This window comes from Vanessa cardui, chromosome 5 (genome assembly GCF_905220365.1).
Source record: "Vanessa cardui chromosome 5, ilVanCard2.1, whole genome shotgun sequence".
In the NCBI taxonomy this organism is placed as follows: Eukaryota; Metazoa; Arthropoda; class Insecta; order Lepidoptera; family Nymphalidae; genus Vanessa; species Vanessa cardui.
In genome coordinates this window covers 10,892,762-10,915,241 of record NC_061127.1, presented here as the reverse complement: position 1 = coordinate 10,915,241, position 22,480 = coordinate 10,892,762, and the positions used below count along the sequence as shown (strand labels likewise).

General features: G+C 34.6%; 1 protein-coding gene across 1 annotated transcript in view; it reads left to right on the top strand.

Annotated features, from left to right (window-relative positions):
• The first annotated feature begins 8,926 nt into the window (after positions 1-8,926).
• Positions 8,927-22,480, top strand: part of LOC124530107 (Down syndrome cell adhesion molecule-like protein Dscam2) — a 48,489-nt gene continuing 34,935 nt past the window's right edge. Inside the window, exons 1-3 of the mRNA XM_047104108.1 lie at positions 8,927-9,281; positions 14,424-14,643; positions 20,869-21,014. Coding sequence (XP_046960064.1) covers positions 9,248-9,281; positions 14,424-14,643; positions 20,869-21,014 — 400 coding nt within the window. The 5' untranslated portion in view covers positions 8,927-9,247. The remainder of the gene's footprint in view (positions 9,282-14,423; positions 14,644-20,868; positions 21,015-22,480) is intronic.

Genomic DNA, 22,480 nt, shown 5'->3' with positions numbered 1-22,480 from the left:
AATATTTGATTTAAGTTATATTCTATTATCTACGAATGTTAATTCAATATCGAACTAAGGGTGAAACACACACTTGATATTGATTTGTTTAATTAAATGAACGTTTCCATTCCATTACTAGTATTATAAAAATATTATTATTAATAAATAAAAATTAATAAGTGTGTATTCTCTCTGTGTTTTAAACTATTAATCCTATTGTGATGAAACTATTGTGATTTTTGTACGTACGCCAGAGAAGACTCTTGCCAATAATATTTTCTTTGGAGGTACATATTTAATTTGTACTTTCCTTCTTATTACCATCAATAATAAGTTTTTTGTACTCTATAATAGAATTATATAAAGCCACGGTAGTTAATGTTTTAGAAAAAAAATAAGGATTAATTATAAATAATAAAGATTTCGAAAAACTCAATAAAGTTACAGATAAGAACGTAGTATGTATTTTTAGTAATATTGTTAGACAGTCTTATAGATCACCTTGTCATGTGTTATGATCCTTGATTCTCTAGCAACACTGATTCCCCGTTTATGCAGGAGCACAACATTAAGCAAGTAAAGTAGTAAAGTAACAGCACGTAAAGTTACCATTGCTGGGCTCCTTTTCTATTGAGGAGAGGGTTTGGAAAATATACCACCACGCTGTTCCAATGCGGTTTGGTGGAATGCACATGTGGCAGAATTCGATGAAATTAGACACATGCAGGTTTCCTCACGTTTTCCTTCACCTCCGAGCACGAGATGAATTATAAGCACAATTAAGAACATATATATAGTGGTGCTTGCCTGGGTTTGAACCCGAAATCATGGGTTCAAACCACTAATGCACGCGTTCTAACCACTGGGCCATCTCAGCTCATTACGCATACATTTAATATTACAATTTTACTTTTCTCTATTGTACATATAATATTATAATTTTAACAGTGTGCACAGGTCTTAATTTAATATCGTTAGCCTGCTGACGCCGAGCTCTAATGAGACAATTGATTACCGACATTCTCTTACGTCGTATTTTTTTCCCTTATTTTAGCTTTTCTTGACGAAAAGCTTTGATATTAGTCGTAACAATGGCCTCGGGATATCATTAATTAATTTAAATTAGAATATATATTTTTTTTAAATTGATATTCGAACACATTGATAGGCAAAGGTAATGATTTAATTAATTTTGACAAATCAATGTCACAACAACAACAGCCTGTAAATTCCCACTGCTGGGTAAAGGCCTCCTCTCGCTTTGAGGAGAAGGTTTGGAACATATTCCACCACGCTGTTCCAATGCGGGTTGGCGGAATGCACGTGTGGCAGAATATCTATGTCACAATAAAATACATTTTTACGATATAATTTTAATCTGTGGTACAAATACATCCTTGGCACAAATACAAGCCAAATAAAAAAAGTTGTATTTGTATCGAGGCAATGACAACTGCAACTCAATAAAAATTGAAAGTAGATATAGTAGGACACAAATTAGATGTAGCATCGGAAAATGCAAAGGAATGAAAATAAAACCGATCACTGCCGATTTACACAACCGATAGAAACAGCTCCCTATCGCGCCATTCGACGCTATTCGTCGCTATAGATTCACGCGTCAGAGAAAGCAAGGGCATGTAAATCGACGCGTCAAATTGACGAATATATTAAGTCATATGAAATTACAAGTTATTACGTTTGTGTAAAGATCATATTCGCATCAGAAATAAATATTGATAATTTGGGATATCGTACTCAATTCGGATGTGATCGGTTTTACGAATTTTGCCGATGCTACATCTGAGTTGTGTCATACTATACATTTTATTGAATAAATTTATTGTAGTTTTCATATGATAGATAGTCCAAACCTATAAATATAAAAGTCGGTGAAATAAGGTTGATTATTTATTAGTATGTATAAGACACAATATTGTATTCTATTACGTAGAAAGATTTATCTCGTGATAAAATGAGTGACTGAGCTCAAATCTTCACCTTCACTTTATCTAGTTTTATAAAATAGACTAAGACTATTATTGAAGAATCTTTTGCTAAATTAAAACGAACATTATTATATCTCGAATAACGAATTAGCGTTATAAATGTTTTACGCTTTGAAGGCGAGGCGGAGGCAAATCAGGGCCTCCAATAGATTGAATGAATTCGATAACTCCGATGAAGACATTATCCATCTTATTAGGATGAAAGGATGGGCTGCGTAATTGATGTTACAAAATCTCGTTCCTGAATAGGGACCTGATTGTATGTTATTCGGAAAAGGTCTTAATCAACATATAGAATCTTTTAGAAACTTCGTTCTACAAGAAACGTAAGAAGTAAATAGCTTGTGGTGATTAATTATAACTTGTCGGGTTTGTTTACAAAGTACTTTTTGTTATTAAACATCTATAGACGAGTGTGGTTATAAGCACGATTCTTATATCGTGGCGGGAAGCGACATTACACTCCTTTAAATCGTCATGACCCCTCTACACATCCGCATCCTACTTTTTTGTGTATTTTTTTTTTTATGGCATAGGTGGCAAACGAGCAGGAGGCTCACCTGATGGAAAGTGACTACCACCGCCCATGGACATCTGCAACACCAGGGGACTTGCAGGTGCGTTGCCGGCCTTTCAAAAAGGAGTACGCTCTTTTCTTGAAGGTTCCCAAGTCGTATCGGTTCGGAAAAACCGCCGGCGAAAGCTGGTTCCACAAAGTGGTTGTGCGAGGCAGAAAATGTCTGAGAAATCGCGCTGTTGTGGATTTTCGGACATCAAGATGGTGCGGGTGAAACTTAGAATTTTGGCGAGATGTCCGAAGGTGAAATTCAGCAGCCGGGATTAATCCGAATAATTCCTCGGAACATTCCCCGTGAAAAATTCGGTAGAAGATGCAGAGTGATCCGACATCTCTACGCAAAGCCAAAGGATCAAGGAGATCGGAAAGGGCTTGATCGTCGATAACTCGAGCCGCTCTACGTTGGATGCGGTCAAATGGAAGGAGCTGGTACTGGGGAGCACCCGCCCAGAGGTGAGAGCAGTACTCCATGTGAGGCCGAATTTGCGCCTTGTAAAGTTTAAGGCGATGGGCCGACGTGAAATACTGTCTCGCCTTGCTGAGCACGCCCAGCTTTTTTAAAGCCAATTTGGCTTTGCCTTCCAATTGACCGCGGAACTGAACGAGGCTCGAAATATCAACGCCAAGTATTCCGATACTACCTGTAGCGGCTATCGGAATGTTCTCAAATCGTGGAGATACGACAAATGGTGTTTTTTTAGCGGTTAACGCGCAAACTTGCGTCTTTTTGGGGTTGAAATGGACTAGATTTAGCCGGCCCCAATTCGAGACTTCGTTTAATGAAGACTCGATTTCAGAAACAAGTTTATTCCGGTTCTCTTCGACGTTTTCCCGAGAAATATTAGCGCGGCCGGTGTATAAGGTGTCAACGGTACTGTCGTCTGCATAGCAATGAATGTTCCCGATTTGCAACAAATCATTGATATGCAGAAGAAACAGAGTGGGTGATAGAACGCAGCCTTGTGGAACACCAGCATTGACGAATTTTAAGTCAGAGCATGCACCGTCGACAACGACCTTGATGCTCCGATCTGCCAAAAAGCTGGTAATCCAATTGCATAATTTCCCGGGAAGCCCATAGGAAGGAAGCTTCGAAAGAAGCGCTTTGTGCCATACGCGATCGAAGGCCTTCGCTATGTCCAAGCTGGCTGCTAATGCCTCCCCCTTGCTCTCAATTGCTTCAGCCCACCTATGAGTAAGGTAAACTAGAAGATCACCGGCTGAGCGACCCCGACGGAAACCGTACTGGCGGTCACTAATCAGCTGATTCTCCTCTAGGTACCGCAGGAGCTGGCAGTTAATAAGGGACTCCATTATCTTGGAGAGCAAGGAGGTGATGGCTATAGGCCTATAATTGGACGGGTCTGAGCGGTTGCCTTTTTTAGGGATCGGATGCACCAAAGCTGTCTTCCAGGAATTCGGGACGACGCCTAATGTGTAGGATTGCCGGAAAAGACGCGTTAAGACCGGTGCCAATTCGGGAGCACATGTCCGTAGCACGATTGGAGGGATACCATCGAGTCCGCTCGACTTATGAATGTCCAAGGAAAGAAGTGCTTTACGAACTGCACTTTGCCGGAATTTAACCTCCGGCATTGTGGTATCACACCGCGGAATTTTTGGTGGAGATTTTCCTTGGTCATCCAGAGTCGAGTTCGACGCGAAGAGAGAGCCTAAAAGATCAGCTTTCTCTTTCGCGGTATGGGCCAATGACTCACCGTCTCTGTGCAGAGATGGAAAAGATGGCTGACAGAAATTCCCTAAGACAGCCTTAGCGAGAGACCAGAACGCTCGTGTTCCTGAAGGGAGACGCACCAGTCTCTCGCCAATGTACTCCGTCTTCGCCCTAGCAATCACGTTTTTGAGAGACCTAGAGGCAGAGTTGTATTCCTTTTTAAATGCGCTGGTATTTACATCACGAGACGCAGATGCATTAGCCCAGGTTTGATAGCGTTCCCACTTTCGGCATGATGCCGTTTTGCAGAAGCGACCAAACCAAGGCTGGGACTTGCCACCGATGGGTACTGCAGAGTAAGGAATGAATAGTTCCATACCCTGAAGCACCACATCGGCAACAGAGTCAGCAGCAGCGTTCGGATCATCCGGCGAGAAACAAATCTGCCCCCATGGGTAAGATGCAAAAAAAGACCGCATCCCATCCCAATCTGCTGACTTGTAGTGCCACACTCGGCGGCACCCAACAAAGCGAGGCCGTGAGTACCGCACAACTGGCACTGTACTCCGGACGAGACAGTGGTCAGACGAGCCCAGAGGGGGATCGACGATAACCTGATAGCCATCCGGATGCGAAGTCAGCAGAAGGTCCAACAGGGAAGGTGTATGATCCTCCACATCCGGTATTCGCGTTGGCGAGTTGACCAGTTGTGTCAGATCATATGCTAGAGCGAAGTCCAGAACAGATCTACCCGCATGATCGGTGGTGCGTGAGCCGAGCCATTCTGCGTGGTGAGCATTAAAGTCACCCAGAATAATGATCTCTGCGGATGGAATCTGCTGAAGCACGGAATCTGTAGCCATTTGGACGTGCTCAACCAGTCGGTCGGTTTCGGCATTACCGCTATGGGACCTATAAAGGCACGCATAGATTCGCGGATGGTCATCGCAGTCTACACGCAGCCAGATAATCGATAGGTCCTGTCCGTCAAGGCTGCCGAGGCGTCGAGAACAGATATCATCTCTGACGTAAACGCATACCCCAGCTCGTGGTATAAAGGAATGTTCCAATTTGTACCCAGGGTACGAGAGAAAAGTCGTATCGGCAGGAGAAGATATCTGGGTCTCGGTTAGAAAGAGCAAGGCCGGCTTCGCCGTTTCCAGATGGTAGTGAACGGCGTTGAGGTTGGAGTTGAGTCCCCTTATGTTGCAGAAGGCCACAGCGAGGGTGGTAGGGGTTGCCTTATGATGCCTGCTCCGCTTGCCCCGAACAGTGGCGAGCGCAAAATTGCCCCCCCCAGAATTCGGAGGGCAGCCTGGGCATCCCTGCTCAGGTGGTGTATGTCCTGAGCATGGATGGCTAGAGAGGGATTCTCCACCGCTGTCGCTGATGGTACCCTCCTGGGGTAATTTAACCAAATTCTGCACAACCATCAAGTTTTGGGGGGGAGGGGGATTGGGCCTCCGGAACTCTCACTTACCGGACGAAACGCGGTAGCATAACTACCACTTTACGCCGATTTTAAGTGAGAGAGTGGTACTTCCCCGGGCGTGCCGGCCCATTCGGCTGTAACCCGAAGGTATACGGCGTGGCACTACCACTTGGAAGTATCATTGTTAAGTATAATAATAAAGTAAAAGTAAAGCAACAGCCTGTACATTTCCCACTGCTGAGATAAGGCCTCCTCTTTCATTAAGGAGAGGATTTGGAACATATTCCACCTCGCTGTTCCAATGCGGGTTGGTGGAATGCACATGTGGAATTTCGATGAAATATTATAAGACTCATGCAGGTTTCCTCACGATGTTTTCCTTAACCGCCGAGTACGAGATGAATTATAAACACAAGTTAAGCACCTATATATAGCGGTGCTTGCCTGGGTTTGAACCCGCAATCATCGGTTACTGGGCCATCTCAGTTCGTTAAGTATATTAATAAAAAGGATATTTTATTAATTATACCCATTATTATTAATACTTTAATAATGAATTATTTCAATCGTCTCGTAACGGTAGCTATCACTTTTTAGGGTTCCGTACGTCTGAATCTTATAGGATCACTCGTGTATCTGTCCGTCCGTCGCTTACAGTCAATTATCTCCGAATCTTTTAGACCGATTAAGTTGAAATTTGGTACACATATCAATTCCTGTAACCCAAATACAGAGGTGTGACGTGAGCAGATGAAATCTGTATATGGGGGTCATTTTTGGGGGGGGAAGGGGAAAATTAAAAAAAAAATTCTAAAAAACTGCATTGTGTGATATATCAAATGAAAGGTCTTGTTGAGAAGATCTTAAATGTATTTTTTTGTAATTTTAAAATGAATAGTTTCCAAGTTATTCAAGAAAATAGACGAAAATTGACCATTCCCCCCCCTTATCTCCGAAACTACTGAACCTAAAATTTTGAAAAAAATACAGAAATTAGTTTTCTCCTTATAGATTATAGGAAAACCTATAAGAAGTCCATGATATTAAAATAACATGGTAAATCACTCAATATTGTGCGTACCAACTTACATTTGCAGGTGGAATGTGTGGGAGAACATATTTTTTAACTCCAATGTTAAGTTTTGTTGAATCGGTTTGTAGATGAATATTTAATGAAAAAAATAAGCACAGAATGAGCATTCTACGACCAATATTTTAGGAGATATTAACATCGTACGGAACCCTCTTCACGCGAGTTCAACTCGCACTTGTCCCCTTTTTTTTAAGTAAGATCAAGTGAAACGGTTCAACTGTGTTCGTCAAAATATGTAATCTAAGTGAGTTTTTTGATGTTATTTATACATCTCGAAAATGTTATTACAGTAAACATGAATTTATACATATTCAAAGGTTCTTTAAAAATTATTCAACAATCTTTGCATGAGAGATTTTATTTATTTCACATCGTGGTTTAACTGTTAGTTTTAGAATATTTAATATTTTAAACAGTTTTTTGCTTCGAAATATCTGACAATTTAAATGTATGTGTGTTGGGTGTTTGTATGAAGATTTTATGACGGAAGTACACTTTCTGTTTAATGTATGTTTGGCAGTTATTCAGAAGTAAACCTTAGGATAGGCGATATAACAGCTATAACGTAACACGCTCGGAATTTTTATTGAAACATTTTTAAATTTTACTTAAGATATCTTTTGCCGATTTTGACGACACCCGTCGAATAGTCTGTACACCGGTTCTCATGGGTCAAAAAAAGTTCATTAGTTTTTAGTTTTCTTGGGTCTAGGTGTTTGTGGTACCGTCGTTACTTCTGAGTTTCCATGAAACAAGTGCTTTATACTTACATTGAGTTTAGAGTAATGTATTTGATGTTGTCCAATACGTATATTTATTTATTTTTTTACAAATATTTTCAATATTGTAAAGCTATAGCAGTGGATTTGCGTTAATTAGATTTAGTGTGGTTGTAGGTTTCTTTATCTATATTACTTCATTTTTTTCGGGTTTACGTTTGTATCGTTTACTTACACCCATGCGTAATTGAATCTAGATTGTTTTACTCTTGATAGGATCAAGCGATTTTGATGAAATAATAGTAAAGAATACCATGAAATTTTCTATAACCTATTGTTTTAATTTGTAATTTTACTCGTTCAAATTACTCGGACAATAGTGTAAACAGACATAAACTAAATTAATAATTATTTCCATTTTGATAACCCGAAACAACCATGTCAATTTAAAAATTACATTGGTTTTTTTAATTACGTATCACAGACATTCATTTCAATTTTTTTTTAATTAGGATCAATAATATTTGCATTTATAATATATATCAAATTAAAAGTATTTTACCATTTTATGGAACGCGATAATTCATCAAGAATTAAGGCCTAAAATAATATACTAGCGTTATTTTATGAACCGAAGTTCTTTCATAACTTTTATGCATTTTTAAGCGTGAGAGCAGCTATTCAAGTGTAATGGTTATACGGCGATTTAAATGCATCGCTGGCTGGCTATTTTGCAAAGCAATTAAATGTTGCCAGCTCAATGGCACTTTGAAATAAGACTTACTTCCATTCTTTTTGTGGGAAAGGTCCTTTGTCTTCTGATGGAAATAGATTTTATCGTCTACTGCTTTAAATTTAAACGATAAGAGAAAACTGTATTGTTAAATTCTTGAGGACGTTTCAACTTCAGTGACAAGGCTTACAATAAGTAACTATCGTTCTTGTGTTTATCTGTACGAATATATAAACAAAAACACAGTGTTGCCATTACATTACATATTTATTTATTAATGACGTATTTTATAAAAAAATAAAGAAATATATATTTATGTGGGATTATAAAATCATTATTAAATCGTCGTATTTACTGTTAAATAAAATGTAAAGTCAAAGTTTATATAGTAGATTCTACTGAGAAGACTGATGACAAGAAACTCAGTAGTTGCTTCGATTCACCATTTTAATTAAAGATTATACCAGTAAAGTAAGATTTAATTTACAAATATCACGCCTAAAATAAAAAAAATCCAAGTCCACAATTTTTGTCTTTTATATAACATTGTATTGGGTAAAATATCTCATTTATAATTATTAAGCATATTAATACATTGTAATTGAAATCATCTGCTTATAAATCATTGAACATATAATATTGCATTGAATGATAATTCAAATAATACCAGCGCTAAGCAAGCGTCATAGTTCAGATGAATGTAAGTTTTGTCTATAATGTGTCTGTGAAATGTGAATATTACGTTGACTATAGCATCTAATTGAGCCGCCCCGTAACAGTATAGCTATTATCATCTGAAGAGAGGGTGGCTGTCCTCAGTACTGCCGGTTCAGTCCGCGCGCGAACTCCAAACTAAACGCATGTGTATAATGGGATCTTCGCTTCACTGAGAAACTTTTGCGATAGACAACGCGTAACGTTAAAATAAATGATATCTATATTTCTGTATAATATAAAATACTTTTAAGATGTGACATGTGACTGATAATAGCTTCGCTTGATTGTGTTGTGAATTTGACAATGGTTTATGAACTCGGTGTGCAGTGATTGCGGAATGAAAGGTTTGTTTATGATTAGGAAATTTTTGGAGATTCTTTTTTTTTCTTTTTAAAAAGGTTTTAAGCGTTTTGTTCTTTTGACGTTTTTTTAAAGAAAAATATATGTTATGACATAAAATGAGTTTACTTATCTCAATCATTTTTTATATAATTCTTTCAACGTAAAATAAAAAATGGATTGCTATAAAAAGTGTAATTATTTTATAAACAATTATTTATGTCAAATAGAACGATGATTGTTTAATCAAATTTTTAATTAGATTAATTAGGCTTTTCTATTTTTTAGAGTCATTAGTAGTTAAAATTTTAAAATAAGGTTTTTATAAAATATCAATTTTTGGTGATTGTTGTTGAAAAACGAAAAAGTAATTTCCAAATTTTAAATAATGTGATACATATCAAAACAATTGATTATCTATAGTTAATAAATATAACCCTTTATATTTCGATGTGTTTTAGATTTAAGTCTGAATTATTACATTTTATATACATACTACTTTTTTCGACTTATACTTGATTAAATAATAATTTAAAAAAGTCAAAACATTTCAATATTGGTTTCTCTCGTGGAAAATTCGGTTTGATTAAATTAATACAATTTTCCTGTTTTCCACGATGTTGTTGTCGTTGACAACTCACAGTACGGATAACTTTGCTTCCCATTAAGATTGGAATGTCTTTCCTGGTAGCGATTAAGCGCACTTTGTATACAATTTAAGTTCAATAGCTTCTTACTCATCGATTTAATTAAAATAAACTGTTGAAATTATTAAAAAAAGTCATATTATCACCACTTAATATTTATAGGTATAAAAAAAAAACAGTTCAGTATCTTGTTATGCATAGCTCTTGACTAAATTAATTCTTGACTATTAACGAGCCTTATAAGATATTGACCCTTGAAAAATACTAGTGTAACGTAAATATCTGCTACTGGATATTGCGAATACACTGGTACCTTGTTTGTGATTGTAAGTCATCACGTACGGTATCTAAAATCGTATCGTCGGTATCTAAAACAAAAAGTATATTTCATTAACTATAAATATTATTTGGAATACCGAATGAAATAAGGAAGTAAAAGGGCATTATTCCATAAACAATTTTAGAAATCATTGAAATGTTGTTTATAAGAGCAAAAATAATTATGATGAAGGAAAACATCCAAGGAAAACCTGTAATATCTTATGAAATCCACAACCGGTATTAGAGCGGCTTAATTTCCCTCAGAAATATTATCCATTACTTGAATTGCCTAAAGTAAACAGTCAATGTTTTTCTGTCAATCGTGAAAAGAAAGATATCAGAAGTCACCAAAACGATTTGGTGACCTCTGTGATTCACGTCAATCTTTCGTTTGAATGGTCTAGTTAATTTTATGTGACCAGAAATTCTTTTTTTTGTCAGTGATATATTGAGTTACTTTTCTAATTAAGTTACTTACATTTTCCTTCCCTAGAGACAAAGCGGTTTAATAAAATACAAAATATTACCAACTCATTAAGAACTAAATCAATAGGTTTTTTTAAGTTGGCGGGAAATTTAATCATGTTTCAATAAAATTATTGAGTATAGAAGATTGTAGCAACACCAAAAGGTTTAAATTTGTTATAAATTTAGTGCAAGACTGTGACAGAAAAGACTTCGTGAGGCGTCAGTATTTGTTTGATGAAATTCTGCCATATATGTATGCATATATGTGTCTACGAGCACTCATTGTAGCGGCTTAACAGCGTAGGAGGGTAGAATAGGTTGCAAACCTTTACTCCGAGACCAATATTTGTAATTTAAATATATATTTTTTTAACTTACTAAAAGGTAAATTACTTAATTTTTAATAAAATAAACTCAATAAATATTATCAAATTAATATTTTCGTAGTCTCACACTAAAATATATCTTTTAAGCACTAGTGACACTCATGCCAATGCACTCTGATAATAATTTAACGTTGAAGGGCGAGAATAGAATTATATTTTAAGTATAAAGGACGTATCGTCGTCAATATTTTTTATTATGCTAAATATACCTTATATTTAATAGGTATTTTTTATTTGTTTAGATATTGAATAAAAACTGATAATAATATATTACATCATCAAATTTGTAGTAGTATCCAATGGTGTTTATACGTTCTATGCATTGAATTTCATATAAAAAGAAAAGAAAAGAATTATACATAATATATAATATTTACTGTGTGTCAACTATGTGCGTACTACAGGCAGTAAAACACGTGGGTTTTTTTCTGACACAGCATTCAAAAGAGAAGATCTAGAAAGTATTTAGTATAATAATATTTTAAAAAATATACCCAGGTTCTGATCACACTGATCGTATCGAATTGTTGTTCAATCGATGAGAGAGAAACGTGTATTTATTAATTCTGCGCAGATTGTTACTGTTTGTAAATATGGCTTAAAATTTGGTTGAAACTCGTGTAAATTAATTACTGTCTTTATGAGCTTAATATTGTAATTTTGTAAAATTGATGTTAATTAGCGAGAGTTGCTCTGTAACTGGCTAATAAGATCGCTGATGTCCAGTGCAAAAATACATGGTCTTGCGATTAAAAAATAAAATGTGGTTTTTACTAAGACGAGAGAGAGAGAGAGTCGAGATGGCCCAGTGGTTAGAACGCATACATCTTAACCGATGATTGCGGGTTCAAACCCAGGCAAGCACCGCTGTTTCATGTGCTTAATTTGTCTTTATAATTCATATCGTGCTCAGCGGTGAAGGAAAACATCGTGAGGAAACCTGCATGTGACAAATTTCATAGAAATTCTGCCACATGTGTATTCCACCAACCCGCATTGGAACAGCGTGGTGGAATTTGGTCCAAAACTTCTCCTTAAAGGGAGAGGAGGCCTTTAGCCCAGCAGTCGGAATTTACAGGCTGTTCTTGTTGTTGTTGTGGCTAAGACATTCGCGGTATCAGCTTCAAGTCTGGGAATGGGCAATGTTTTGAATCAAATCAAATCAAAATATACTTTATTCAAGTGGGCTTCTACAAGCACTTTTGAATCGTCAATTAACAATTAAGTGAAGCTACCACCAGTTCGGAAAGTAGGTTCTACCGAAAAGAACCGGCAAGAGACTTAGTTACTCTTTTTCATCATTTTAAAATACAGTTTGTTAGTACTTTCTGGTACCTTGAAAAGCAAAGAAAGCGTTACTCTTGAATTGGAACTCTCAAAAAATCGATAAAATTACAGATTTCCGACTTATATTTAGCCTAAAATTATTTAAACGATTTTGTATATTTAATAAATTAATTTAATAATAATTTGCCAGTTATTCTCGTTAGAATAGATAATGAAAATATTAAACTATTTATAACTACTTTTAGTTTTATAGTATTTCAATAACAAACATTTTGTTTCATATTAAAATTGATATACGAATTATACGGGAATTCTATTATTATAATAGAACGTTGTTACTTATTAAATTCGTTACGTAAATGTAAATTATATTTTAAACAATCAAGTTATTAAATGACTTTTTGCATGTACGCAATTATTATTCATGTCGCGAGCCTTGTTACGCAACGAAATATTCTCTTGTAAATTAACTATGTAGGACAACTTTTATATGAGGGTGTAAATTGGCGAATTTAAATTATACAGCATACGAGATTTTTTAAATCTCAACTGCTATAATCGTCGAGCTTGCGTTCGTATCGTGCTAAATAACGATTGAACGATAGACGCGCTCTCTGATTTATTTTATGGTCCACGTTCGGTTTTATAATAAATCGTGGAAATATAGATTAATTGGTACCATAAAAAATGTGAATCTATAGAGCGTATTCCGATTTTGACAGCGATTAACTATTATTTTGAATTGAAAATCAAACATGTTCATTTATATAATTGAAATATTTGCATGTATTAAAAAATTACTCAAAATAGAAGATCAAAATAAACTTTATTCAAGTAGGTTTTTACAAGTACTTTTGAATCGTCATTTTACAATTAAGTGAAGCTACCAACTGTTCGAAAAGTAGATTCTACCGGCAAGAAACTCAGTAGTTACTCTTTTTCAACATTTCAAAAATACAAAGTCATATTAGTTAATAGAATTATTTAAATTAATATATCCTGCTTGGAAGTCAACAGGTAGCTCCACGTTTATCATCTATAAAATCTTGTATCGAATAATATGCTGTTTTTACCAAAGTATTTTTTACAAACGATTTGAATTTACGAAACGGCAAAGTTAAAAATGTCTGCAGAATTTTAATTATTGACAGTTATAATAAGCTTCCATTTTGAAGTTATTTTAATCGACAAGATAAATGTTTTGTTTTAAGTTACGTTATGAAGACGTTTGTTCAATGTTGACTTTCAGCCTTATCTCACATTTCTAGCAGATTGTATATTTGTAACACAATAACCTTCAAACGACGTCGTGAAACAGGATGTGGAATATTTCTTTACTTATTTTTTCACTTTTTTATTACATTTACACAAAGCAAAGAATGTTACTTGATAGTAATGCCTATTGTAAATATGTAATAAATTGCGAATAAGGACGGTATAGAGTGTAGAAAATAAGTTAACTACTAAAAAAATACATTACATTACATAAATATAATATTATTTATATTTTTTGTAAAATATTTTTTGAATGTCAAAAATCGATATTAATAAATAAACCGTTTTCTATAAATTAAATGAAAAAACCTTTAAACCCATATACAAAAGGCTTATATTAAAAATCCTTCGTGTTTTGGAGAAGTTTTTAGTATATAATAATTGTCAGTTCACATCTAGTAATGTTTTTGTTTCAATGATCAATATTACTTGCTACTACTACTTAATATTATTACGATTATTGTTTATTTGTATTAGCCGATAATTTGCCTTCAATAATTTTTGATTATCATAATTTTTTTCTGGTTTAAGAGTAGTTCTTCTCGGTAGATTATAAATTCGAAAAAGCCGGTAGTATATTTATTACCATTCTGTAAAATTACTCTTTTTTTAATTACGATTCCAAAATGGTTGTAAAAGCTCACTTGGACAAAATATGTTTTTATTTTGTAAATGCCTCTTTGGTTTAAATATGCTAAATTGTTGCTTTATTATTTATTCGAAGTATTTGTTAAATAAATTTAAAAATATGTTTGCTATACAGGTTACGAGATACAATGGGTCATCGGCATCACATTAGCAGTTGGCCTGGCGGCTAGTTCGGGGGACAAGCGACCACAGTTCGTAGTTGAGCCGCCGTCACGAGTATTATGGCCAGCGACACGTGGTGCATATGCGGCTTGTCGCGCAACTGGTCACCCCACACCTGACGTTCACTGGGTCACTACTGAGGGCCAAGTGATCACGACAATACCTGGATTGAGGTACTCATTAATTTGATAAATATAGTTTCGCACATGCTTGAAGTCCAGCGAAGATCTGATGATGATAACTAAAAATATAAATTACTTCTTCTTCTGCCCACGACTTCGTCCACATAGATTTCTGACCCTAATTTTGCAGAAATAAAATTAAGCCTATGTTAATCGTGAATAATATAGCTTTCAAATAGTGAAAGATTTTTTAAAATCGGTCCAATAGTTTTTGAGCCTGTTACGAACAAACAAACAAAGTTTTCCTCTGTATAACATTAGTATAGAAAATACGCCAAAATTTATAAAAGCGACATGTAAAAAAGGTATGGACTACTGTGAGCCAGTGGATGTTATAAAAAATATATGTACAGTTAAAATCCACATAGAACATGTTCTACAACTAATAATTGCCATCCTAATGTTTATACAGAGTAATTCGCAATTCTCGCAGTTACTTCAACCAATTTCCGAACGGAAAAAAAACGTTATCTCAAAACGAAACATCGGTAACCGGTTTATTTTATTCATAATATAAAAATCTGGGTAAAAATATTTTACCGAACCTATTTGTAATATTCGAGAATGAATCTACATTTAACTTTTAATTGATACGAAGTTTTTAATTGTGTTTTTATTTATATGCAGAGTTATTTTTAATTAACGTACCATTCTTACAGATACACATACATACATAAAGAAAATTATATAGATATCACTTGGTTCATTTAAAATAATATCGTAGAACTTTCGTAGCGTTTCCGTAGTAGTTCTACGATTAATGTCCTGTGTACTTTAGTCGTTTATTTATATATTCACTAAATAACTACGAAATTCAATTCTATTGTACGTTATTTTAGCGAACCCAAATATAATGTATGGTAATTTGTTTTAAACTTGTTGAGTTACCGACGTTATGTACAAATCGATCTTTGAATAAGTTTGGTATCGCAAACTATTATATACGTAAACGATTGACTCGTCTTTAGATTACTTCAGTATAGTTGAATGGAACCGTCGAAGGATACATTCAATAAAGCGTTTAAACTTTTCACATATTTTACTAAGTATCAATATAGATATGTTACGGGCAACGTGATTAATTAGGCATTATTAATAACGACCGCCCATTATTAATAATGTCATTATTCATAATGGCCGGGAAAAGTGATTAATCATCATTGAGTCGGGCATTATGAATACAGACCGGCCATTATTCATAGTGCCCGGACTTATCAGTGCCGGTAACAGATATATGTCAATATACTGCGGATTATTATAAAGTAATAATTAAAACCATTGTATATTAAGTGAATTTTGCATAGAGCATAATTTAAATTCATAAGTACATTTCTGTTACTAAGATTCATTTTTTGAAATAAACTGAAATGTCTTTTGCAGGAAGGTGTTTGCTTCATTACTAAATTTTGCTAACATTTAACCTCAAAGAATTACGTAAGTAAATCGGTAAAAGTAAGTAGTATGTACATGTATATACATACATATTAGATGTTATTACTGCATATTTAGTCAAACATATGTCATTTCTGGCGAGTCAATATCTATAATAAATATTAAAACTATAATATATTTTATTTATTTATTTGAACGTCCTAATCTCAGGGTATATTATTAGTCAGAATTGAAGAAAGAATTTTAAATAACACTTAAAAATGATAACAAAATGTTATAGAACAAAATATTATACAAGTAGAGGTGTTTAATATTTTGGATTGCGATTATTTTCTACAGGAATTTTCTATATTCAAACTATGTTTATATGGTTGATTTGCTTCGAGAAACTTTTATTCGAAGTTCCAATAAAAAATGGACAAGGTTTGGTTACTTATCGTTTCATATTTAAGTTTTGCTTTGTTGTGGCCGCAGTTGTTCGTACTCGTACCTATAGAGAATTTAAAACTTGCTTTACGTACACCAGAGTTAGTTACTTTGAATATTGATTGCTCCTGAAGTTGCATAGATAAACTTTTTACATTATTTTCATCGGTTCAACAATTATCCAAATCATATTCCTTTGCTGATATGATTACTATACTATTATATGCCGTTTTAATTAAAATAATGTTTTATATTTTATGCATTTTCGTTTTAGGTAACTCGCGAATAAAGTCAAGTAAAGTAACAGCCTGTAAATTTCACAGCTGGGATAAGGCTTCCTCTTCCATTAAGGAGAGGGCTTGGAACATATTCCACAACGCTGTTCCAAAGCGGGTTGGTGGAATGCACATGTGAATTTCGATGAAATTAGTCACATGCAGGTTTCCTCACTATACATAATATAGTGGTGCTATATAGTGGTGCTATATATTTAAACCCGCAATCATCGGTTAAGATACACGCGTTCTAACCACTGGGCCATCTCAGCTATCGCGTTGAATACAATGTAATGTTTCCTTTGACAAAAATAGTAATATTGTTTAATTTAAAAAAATATGTAAGTTTTACAATATGAAAGAACATTATTTAATATATTTGAAAAAAAAAACGTCTTCCTGAAATTGATATAATCGAATCTTAGATAAATATAGTATAAATGAATACTTAGTTGAATATTAATATCATATCAGAATATGTAAACAGTCAGTCAGAAGTTAAAAAAAAAAATTAAATCAAATTTTTAATATTATCCGAAGGAAATCCGAGTCAATTAAATACTTTCGGTTAGATATGGGATATCTCATCGCAAACTTTAACCAAACTATTCCCAGTCTCGAATGATATGTGGCATAACTAATTCGACTTTCCCGGTCGCCGCTAATAAATTGGCTGGATTTCCGATCGGATTCTACGACGACGTGTTCCCGTTGTGCATGGAAGTAACGTACGTGATTTTATTGAAGAATTATGTCTAAATTTAGACGTACTACATACATATATAGCCTTGTTACCTAGCACCTTACACCTGTCCTTTCCCTCCTCACACGCAGAGAAAGTAATATAAATTGATGTAAATTAACCGAAATCTAACTAAAAATTACAATCACATTTCATTTGGTCTATATTAATACTATAAATGTAAAAGTAACTCTGTATATCTGTCTGTCTGTTGCTCTTTCACGACCAAACCGCAGAACCGAATTTGATGAAATTTGTTATGAAACAAAATATAACTCCAAAAAAGGACATAGGCTACTATTTTGCTTAATACATGATAACCAACTTTCAAACACGAGTAAAGCCGCAGGCGACTATTAGTAGAAAGAAAAAATACTCGAGCGCTTTTTAGTCACTATCAACAGTCATATTAACAAGTTGATACATTTACATGATCGTTACACAATGATGTTTAGACACATCTGTATTTTATTTTAGAATATGAAATATTTTTCTCATATATGGCTGGCAGCCACTTAGTACTGTAAGAATTATTAACTATTCCTTACATAGCTAATGCGCTACATACCTTTGGAGTTAAGAAGTTATGTCCCTTGGGTCTGCAATGAGCGGGTAGAAACTACCCAAGCGGGGCTTGCACGACGTCCTACCACGGAGAATGAATTCGAAACGGAAACTGTGTGGCGCTTGTCCTGACCATATCAATATCATTACATAGTATAAAATAAAGTCGCTTTTTCTGTCCCTATATCCCATTATATATGTATGCTTAATTATTTAAAACTACGTAACGTTTTTAAAATAGATAGTGATTCGAGAATAAAGTTTTTATATAAAATACATGTACATAAGATTTTAAATTAACATGGTTATTTTTATTATTACAGTTATTTATTACGGGATATTTACAAAGATTTTTTATTTTTATCCGTTGGAGTTCGATATTTCGACATTATCTACGAATGTCTAGTTCAGTATCGTGAACAAGACACAATTAATAACTGTAATAATACTAAGACAATTTGGTAAAGCAAAGCGAAGTGGGGGCAGATCGCTGGTTTATTATTAAAAAAATATTTACTATACAACTTATTTTAGACATATTATTATTACTACAATTATTACTAGTGTTTTATAATTGATTCGGATGAAAATTAAGACGTGAGAACTTCCTTTTCATCAAAAAGGAGAGTTATTTTGCTGTTCATTTTTGGACTGTTATGAATAAAAATGGTACTCTAAATTTAAATTTACGTTGCATAATTAGCGAAACGATAATTCACTGTAATGGATCTGTCTTTAAATTCTGGAAGTCGGGAATGATATTTTTACATTTTCCTTTTTCAAATGGAACAGCTTACTTCGTAATAAAACTGTAGACTGGGTATGAAATAAACGATTATAGTGACAGTTGACTTACGGCACGTGTTCCGAGACAAATGACCGAGGCACGTGCTCGACGTTTTTCTTCACCTGACAGTTTATGGAATTGAAAATGTGTCCCTGTCACCACTTGACTAAAGAAAAAAAAAAACAGGGAATAAACCTGACTGGTTATATTTTCTTATTATTTTTTTTAATTAACATATTTTTTTTTTCTTTGAAGTTATATTTACTTTTTTGAATACGTCGAATTTTGTGCTTTTAATTACGATGTTTGATTTCTTATTGCAACAGTAGGACGGTCAAAAAGGCTACCTGATGGTAGGTGGTCACCATTGTCCATAGATATTATCGCATTATTGTATGTAATTTTAGCCATTCCTCACATTGTTAATGCTTTACCGACATTGGGTACTGAAATTAAATTTATAGTTACATTAAATCACCGCATTTAAGAATACTAAGTATTGTTGCGTTATCGTAGAATATCTAATGACTAGGTGGTAGCTAGCTAGATGAACTGCACAAACCCAGTATAACTAAGGCAACTAAATCAAGCCAAAAAAAGTATATATGTAATTTTTTATAAGCGCGATATTTTTAAGCAAAACCATTGACAAAATTATTTTGAGTTAATTTTTATCCATATCTAAACATCATTTATTTTGTAAATTTGTTCTGTTATATTAATATTAGTCGATAAATCTAAGCGCTTTGTGAAGTCTATCAGCGATAGCATCGTATCATTATACCAAAGGGATACAAAACAGTACATACTGCACATATTATAAAAGGGAAAATAGATCTAAAGTACATGACAATATGTATCATTTTAGCGTATACGTGTTAGTTTGAATTACTTCAAGAATGACGTAAGCTTTAGCACCGCGTTGTTGACTCGCAAAGTTGAAGTAAACTTTGGACACCTCGCCACTAAACACACATAAGGACAAGTACAGACTTAACTTTTCTCTTGAGATTTTACTCCTAGACTATGCTGTCAGAACTTTAGTCGTACTATGTAATTCAAGAAAATAATAAACTGTGCTTAAATTCACACACAGACACACGCTCATTTTCAACGGCCTGTAAATTTCCCACAGCTGGGCTAAGGGCCTCCTCAATGGAAGAATCTCCCTTTGAGGAGAAGATGTGGCAGAATTTGAAATTAGTCACGTGCAGATTTTCTCACGATGTTTTCCTTCACTGCCGAGCACGAGATAAATGACAAACATAAATTAAGCTCATGAAAATTCTGTGGTGCTTGCCTGGGTTTGAACCGGCAATCATCGGTTAAGATCCACGCTTTCTAACTACTGGGCCCGGCTGCGTGTATGTATACCTGAATAATTAAGGCTATCGGTAATATTTAACCAATATTCTTAAGTTTTCATTGCTTTACTTTACGACTTAATGGACGAAAGGGCTAATTAAGAAGTACCACTTAAAGATCGTTTCAAGACTTTTAACGACGGTTTGGTAACTTTGTAATCAATACCATTCTACGGGAACGATCGTTGCTGGTGCACGGATAGGCTTGTTCAAAGTTTTGTTGTTCAACGTCAATAAAATTGTCTTCCCCCTTAATTTATGTATGTAAATTATTTTGTTTCTTTGTATTTTATTGACAAATAGATTTATTTAAATATTTTTACTTCCAATTTGATATGCCAGTGTAAATACAGGTATAAAGTACGTAACATCTTGGTTTCCAAGGTTGGGAACCTATGAAGATGGATAGATGTCCCATTTGCCAGCATGCCAACCCAAATGACTGATGAATTTATTTATTATTTATTACTATTATTACATAATACATATATATGGATTGATCGATTGAACTGAATACTTTTTCAAGAATTTATTTTTAACAATAGTATACAAAATTTCGTGCTCGCGTTTGAAAGCTAATCTCTGATGACTATAAAAATCTATTGATTTATGGATTATTATAGATTCTATTTAAAAAAAATATTAACATGATATATTTATTCACAGACACGTACTTAGTGATGGTCGATTGGTGGTAGGAGCACGACGGTCGCTGGTCGACGCAGGGGGAGGTGGCAACAGTGCAATACTACGCTGCAAAGCTTCAAATCGTGCAGGCGTTACGTTGTCAAGACCGATGCTCCTTCAACCAGGTATTTATGTTCAGTTTTATTTATGGATATGTTCAGCATGTTCTTTTTTCAAATATATTATTGGACTTCGAAGAGCAACGGTGACACTTATAAAACCAGTGAGGCTATTTACCGAAACTTAAAATGCAAAACATTTCCAATGCCAACTAAGCGACAGTAAAGTTAGTAAAGTAAAGTTAAAGCCTGTACATTTCCCACTGCTGAGATAAGACCTCCTCTTCCATTAAGGAGAGGGTTTGGAACATATTCCACCACGCTGTTCCAATGCGGGTTGGTGGAATGCACATGTGGCAGAATTTCTATGAAATTTGTCACATGCAGGTTTCCTCACGATATTTTCCTTCACCGCTGAGCACGAGATGAATTATAAAGACAAATTAAGCACATGAAACAGCGGTGCTTGCCAGGGTTTGAACCCGCAATCATCGGTTAAGATGCACGCGTTCTAACCACTGGGCCATCTCGGCTCGTAGTAGCTCGATAGTTCGAAATTAAATCGACTGACTCAATCTTCAAACAACAACAAAAATTATTAGTTGAGTAAAATATGTATAACGGTGAGTGATACCTGTTGAGAAGTAACTTGTGGAAGACTTCAAAATATCATCATCATCATTGTGTGTGTGTCTAAATGGTGCCATCAATTTGAGTTTTATTGTAGTCTGCGGCATATATGATATAAGACGGTGACTGTACTGAGGTCACCTGCATGGTTACATACTTTGACCAGATAAGTGGCGCTGCTTTTGACATTCAGGGAATTTGTTAGTTTTCTCATACAAAAACCTCTAAACATTCCTTCCTCCTCTAATTATTGTACATGCAGGTTACCTCACCATGTTTTTCTTCATCTATGATCACAATTTTAGTTTAACTCAATTGAAGTACATAATAATTAAGCGATGTTCAACCGAATTTAACTGCGTACTCCGGTTAAGATTGCACATGCTTAAACAACTGTACCATCTCGGTTCAAAAATTAAAAAACTACTTTAAATAATTTCATTATTATACTTTTTATGAGTTTAAAATTTAACCAGAATTAACAGGATAACTTCATTTGTGTTGTTAATCCAGTTTCTGTCATCCTATTATCTAGACCGGGCCGCTCGGAGTAATCATGTTAAAAGACTATCTTATTTCTGGAATGCTCTACATTGAGCTGTAAATTAATTATGTTATATGATGCAGTTATAAATCATTTATCTATTTTATTATTAGGTGTTCTTAGTTACTTTATTTACTTTTATCTTTTATAACTTGGTAATGATATTGATATAATTACTCAATGGAAGATTATTTTGATTACACACAAATCTCAGCCAAGGCGAGACCTAACGATCTCCGTGGTCAAGTAGTGTGTACACCGGTTTTCATAGGTACACCGAGGTCCCGGTTTAATTCTCCGGCAGTCGATGTAGTAAAGTCTTCTTGGTGGTAGGGCTTTGTGCAAGCCCGTCTGGGTA